Source organism: Drosophila kikkawai, chromosome 2L (assembly GCF_030179895.1).
Source record: "Drosophila kikkawai strain 14028-0561.14 chromosome 2L, DkikHiC1v2, whole genome shotgun sequence".
Classification (NCBI taxonomy): Eukaryota; Metazoa; Arthropoda; class Insecta; order Diptera; family Drosophilidae; genus Drosophila; species Drosophila kikkawai.
This window is the reverse complement of record NC_091728.1, coordinates 6396214-6401168: the sequence shown is the minus strand read 5'-3', so window position 1 is coordinate 6401168 and position 4955 is coordinate 6396214. Positions and strand designations below refer to the sequence as shown.

The following is a 4955-nucleotide window of genomic DNA, read 5'->3' as shown; positions in this document are numbered from 1 at the left end:
AACTCCGCCACGAACTGTCCCGTTATCTGAGGCTTCAGTTGAAGGAAAAGTTCACCTTGTGCTTTTTGGCGCTCTGGTCTCTCATTTAAGCGCGCTCTCTCGCTTCGCCTTTGCACCCCATTTCGTCTCTGTCTCCCCCACACAGCTGTTATCAGTTTGATTTGATTTCGCCTAACGGTCCTCGCACAATTTGCCTTCGCTTGGCCAAGGGTGAATGCGTTCTCAAGGATAATGGCGAAACTCACCACACTTGTCGCTTTGGCTCGCACTCTTCCGCTCTTTTCTCTTTGACTCTCTCGCTGTCGCTGTCACTGGTGTTTCTGTCTCGCTTAGACAGACACCTGTAGTGTGAAAGCTTTCCTCAGAGTAGTCATGTTGGTGTCACTGCAGTTTCATGGGTGTATGATGTACAGCATTCCAGTGAGATGAAAACATTAAATATTTAAAATGTATATTGAATAATGCAATAATTACGTATAAATATTAAAATAAACGGAGTGCTTCTTGTAATTTAATAATTAAATAAGTGTAAAATATTTTGTTGTCTTGTGTTACGGTTTCGATTGAACCAAAAAATAATCATTTTACAGATATATTATATATATAAGAATTTGAAAAGAATACAAATTTATAAACCAATTACCTTAATAAATAGCTCCCTTCTAAGAATACAATTTACTTTCCAAGAAGCAGCTACAGAATATCAAATTTGCATAAGTAGATAATGAAGACCCAACCGGGGTATAAACAACCCTACCCCAAATGAGAAATAAATAAGCTTGCCACTCACCCACAAATGTACTTATTCATACTCTTACAAGCTTAACTCAGTGGGAGGCTCTGTGATGACCTCCTACCCTTGGCGAATAGCCATTGCATTTTTAGCCTCAATTATTTAAACAACAGAAACAACCTGTTGGCATTTGTTTCGACTCCCTGCCACAGCTACTGCTTTAAGCGTTTTCGTATAGAATTTTCTACCGTCTAAATGAACTCTTGAAAGTGCCCTGACATTTCAAATTGCCTGGCAAGGGTCACGTGGATCACGCTTCACTTTACACTGAGAAAAGCAAAGGTAAATACATGAAAAAAATTTTAAAAAGTATATTAAAACCAGTTATATATTTAAAGTTGTATATATAAATATAACCGATCCAAAAAGCAATATTTTGTTCTGTCCCTGAAATATTGTTTAACAAAATAATTTAAAATCAGACTTAAGTTCAAAGTACTCTTGATTCTGACCCTCTCAGATAACCCTCAATCTGCTTTTTCCTTGGTTAAGCTGCCTGCAACAGTTGACGTAATTTGCAGGTAATATGTGTGTTGCCTGTTGCTTCTGTTTCCAGTCATTTTCACTGACCAGGACAACCACATTTCACCCTGTCTCCCCAGGTCCCTCTGCCTCTTAATTTATTTCTCCTCATGGAGTAGGAGGGTTCATGTGCAAACGAGCCAATCGAGCCACATATTGATTTACGTGTTGGGGATGTGTTCCAATCACTCAGACCGTGTGTACACGCAAAAGAAGTAAGTATTTGAATTATTTTTTACATTATATGATAAATATTAAATTAATTAATTATTATTTAAACTAAAAAATAAATATTATATTATTATTAAATATTATACAATATATTATTAATTAACAAATTATTTTCTGTCATCTGTGTCCTTCTTAATTTTTAAAACCAAATTTGTTTTTGGTATTTTCTTCAATAGAAAATTGGTCGATTTATATATATTTTGATCCTTCATTTCATTTCTTATAAGATACATAATTCCCTTTTTCCAGTGCCTTGATAAAGTGTGTAACGTGAGACTTTCGGACTTGCTCGAAAGGGAGACAGTAGGTGTGGCTGAAGAAATCAATTAATTCATATCCCCTTGGCATATAATGGGCAATTAATTGAGTTTCACTGGCCGTATCGAGGTTCCCTATTTTTGTGCTCTGCTGAAATATTTAGATTTAACTGAAATTGAAATGTAATTTATAATCGAACCCCCCCTGACTGTATTTGAAGATTTGCATTTACAAAACGGAGAGGAGAACTGTAACAAGTAAAAAAGAACATATTTCTGCACACATTTCCGCTGCACTAAACGTGATTGAAAGCGGAAATTGCTCCATGTTCTTTTTTTTATCCATCCAGCATCCTTCCTCCTGACCCACTTCCCCGCTCGCGTCTGGCTTCCGTTTGACGGCCGCAAAGCTGTGGGTCGGGAGAACAGTGCAAAAGAGGCCCTGACTGATGACTGGCAAATCGGGTTTTTCAATTGACATTTGATGGAAATTGTGTTAGTAACCTCTGGTCCCGCCCTTCACGGTCCTTTGGGCATCCTTCATGGGGAGCCCAAAGTGTTGGCTGATGCGATTATCGCTGCGCTTAATAGAAGCCTTCGATGTTCTCTCTATATTTTGTTTCCTAGCTCTGGATACTTTGAGAAATTGTCTTTAGATGTTTTGATACATGAAGGAATTTTTTCAAAATAAAAGTCGGAAATCGACAGAATATGTTGCTGAAAATATTTCAGTAATTTATTGGTAATCGTTATATAAACATTTGAAGGACTTGATAATAAGTGAATATTATCTAGACATTGATAAACTTACAATAAAATTATGATTATATTTAAAAGTATAGAGATTGGGAATCTATGATTCAGATTAGTTAAGTTTTTTGGTTAAGATAATATTTTAAAATCATTAAAATAGAGGTTTTTTTAGTATATCTTTCATTAACATTGATAAAAATAGATTTAATGAGTTTTAAGCTTAAGTTGAAAACAATTAAAATCTTTTTTCTTTAATTGACCTAAGCCTTTTATGATATGAGACCCTCGTTGCGCAAAATTGCAGTCATGTCGAACTGCAGCAGGACAATCAAATAGGATGTGGCGGCACTCACAGTCTAAAAAGGTGGTTATACAGTTTATAAATCGAATATTTAAGTTAAGTTTAAAACTCACCGAAAAAATAAAGGTGTAGTCCAGGGCAAACAATCCGATTCCATTAAACTGAAAGTAACCTTCCCAGTGAAGGAACTGCAGGGTAAAGGACTTCATTTTGTTGTAGAAGAGATCATTGCTAAGCATAAAGGCTGGCTTCTTCTGCATGATCTCGTGGACAATCATCGCCGATTGCTTTGAGTGATTGTTCGCATTGCAGCACAGACGGAGCACGATGTAGGCCACCACCATGGTGGTGAAGCTCCAAATCACATACAAATATGTCACATAGTCCAACAGCCGGCTCTTTCCGCTCACTATGAAGTTGACTTTTGTTTCGAGGAAAATCCCAAAGATGCTAACCACAAAACAGGCCGCCATATAGGGTACACACTGTGGTCCAAACTCTCCGTTTGTTATCACACTGAGCGATAGGATTTTATCGTGCAACTTGAACAGGTCGGGAAGATTGGCCTCCGAAGTGGTTCTGATTGAGAAAAATATATATTATATATTTTTTGGGATAAAATGTTAAAATTTAAATACAGTTTAGAAAAATAAATGTATTTTTAATGCCTTCCATATAAATATAAACAAAACCATCAGTCGCTGCAATCTTTAATCAAAACCTGCAAATCGTTTCTGCCCCCTCATCAACCTCACCCTGTATTTTCAGCAATAGTGACATTGTCGTAATCAAAATCGTCCTCGTCCTCATCATTGCTGGAGTCCACATCGTCCTCGTCGTTCTTTTGTTGTCCCAATTGGCGCTTCATTTCACCAGCCAACTTGTGCTCATTGCCGAACGTGCCAGTCGTCCTGCCATCCATGGCCGTTACCGGCGTGATGGTCTTTCTCTCCTTCTTCCCCTCGCTCTCGATATCGAACACAGTGAGGGGTGCATGGCGGTGACGGGCCTCCTGGTTAATCTTCTCAAACAGAGCGTTAATCTGCTCGAAGCGCTGGGAGATGACCGACACGTGATAGATGAACTCGCCCTGGATAATGCTGCCGGCCAAATACGGGAAACTGGACACCATAAACGGAACGAAGGCGAACTGACCGAAGGTCCTGTGGGAATAAGGTGATAAGGTTAGTGAGTTGTATTACAGAATGTTAAAGTTTAAGGTGCTTCTGGTAATTTAGCAAGGAATTCTTCTTTTTCCTATTTAATTTTATTATCTTTAGCTGCCAAAAAGGTGATGGATGCTCACATATACAGCGCCCTGACGTCATAGTAGAGGGCAAAGCTGAACACGCAGAACAAGAAAAGCCAGGTGAAATGGTAGGCCACACTGTGCTTCACTGCGGTGACCTTAACCTTGTCCATCTCGGCCACCCGACGACATTTCTGAATGACCGCATCAATGGCATTCAGTCGCTCGTCGAACTGCAGGAAGAAATCCTTGCGGCGATACAGGCTCATCAAGGTGATGGTCAAGTAGAGGAAGGCGCCCAGGTGCATGAACAGATTATTGCTGAGCTTGCAGACACTGTTGCAGGAATCCAGAAAGCAAACACCTATAAAATGCATCCAGTTGATGGACAAGTAGCAAGTCACATAGATAATGGGCACAATGAACATCATGGCGTAGTCCAATATAACATTTGAATCCACCTCCTGGCGATTAATGGGAATGAGGCCTATGACCTAGATTTGGAAAATAAATACAATTTTGACTTTTAAATTATAATATTCGATATTTTACCATTGAAAACCAATTCATAATCTTTATCATTTTGTGGCTGCTTTAGTTCTTTCTCTGCCTTAGGTAGTGGCTTTTCCAGTTCGCTTCTCTAATGGTACTAAAGTCATGACTGGTCGGTTAGAGCCCTGAAAGGGTTAATATTTACTCAATGTACTCACTCAATTGTTGGTATAATGAAAACGCTTACACGCAATGGCAGGAGAGGATAATGCGCATATGTTTAAGATAAATATCTTCAGAGGGGCGCCTAAAATGCTTTTAGCTTATTAAATGTGAACTGTATGGTGCACTGTGGAG

At 38.7% G+C, this 4955-nt stretch overlaps 1 protein-coding gene across 1 annotated transcript; it reads right to left on the bottom strand.

Annotated features, from left to right (window-relative positions):
- Nucleotides 1–2825: 2825 nt before the first annotated feature.
- On the bottom strand, nucleotides 2826–4949 carry Gr33a (Gustatory receptor 33a). The gene is made up of 6 exons (XM_017166607.2): nucleotides 4846–4949; nucleotides 4659–4783; nucleotides 4164–4600; nucleotides 3613–4020; nucleotides 2971–3436; nucleotides 2826–2912 (listed from the first exon to the last, which is right to left on the bottom strand). Exons 2-6 carry the CDS (start codon nucleotides 4686–4688, stop codon nucleotides 2826–2828), a joined length of 1428 nt encoding a protein of 475 aa, XP_017022096.1. The 5' UTR covers nucleotides 4689–4783; nucleotides 4846–4949.
- Nucleotides 4950–4955: the final 6 nt, after the last annotated feature.

Excerpts from the sequence above, each read along its gene's own strand:
- Gr33a (XM_017166607.2), bottom strand. The coding sequence starts at position 4,688 with ATGATAAAGATTATGAATTGGTTTTCAATG. Across the intron at positions 4,021-4,163 it reads GACGTCAGGGCGCTGTATAT|GACCTTCGGTCAGTTCGCCT; the intron begins GTGAGCATCCAT and ends TTATTCCCACAG. Across the intron at positions 2,913-2,970 it reads ACTACACCTTTATTTTTTCG|ACTGTGAGTGCCGCCACATC; the intron begins GTGAGTTTTAAA and ends CCACCTTTTTAG.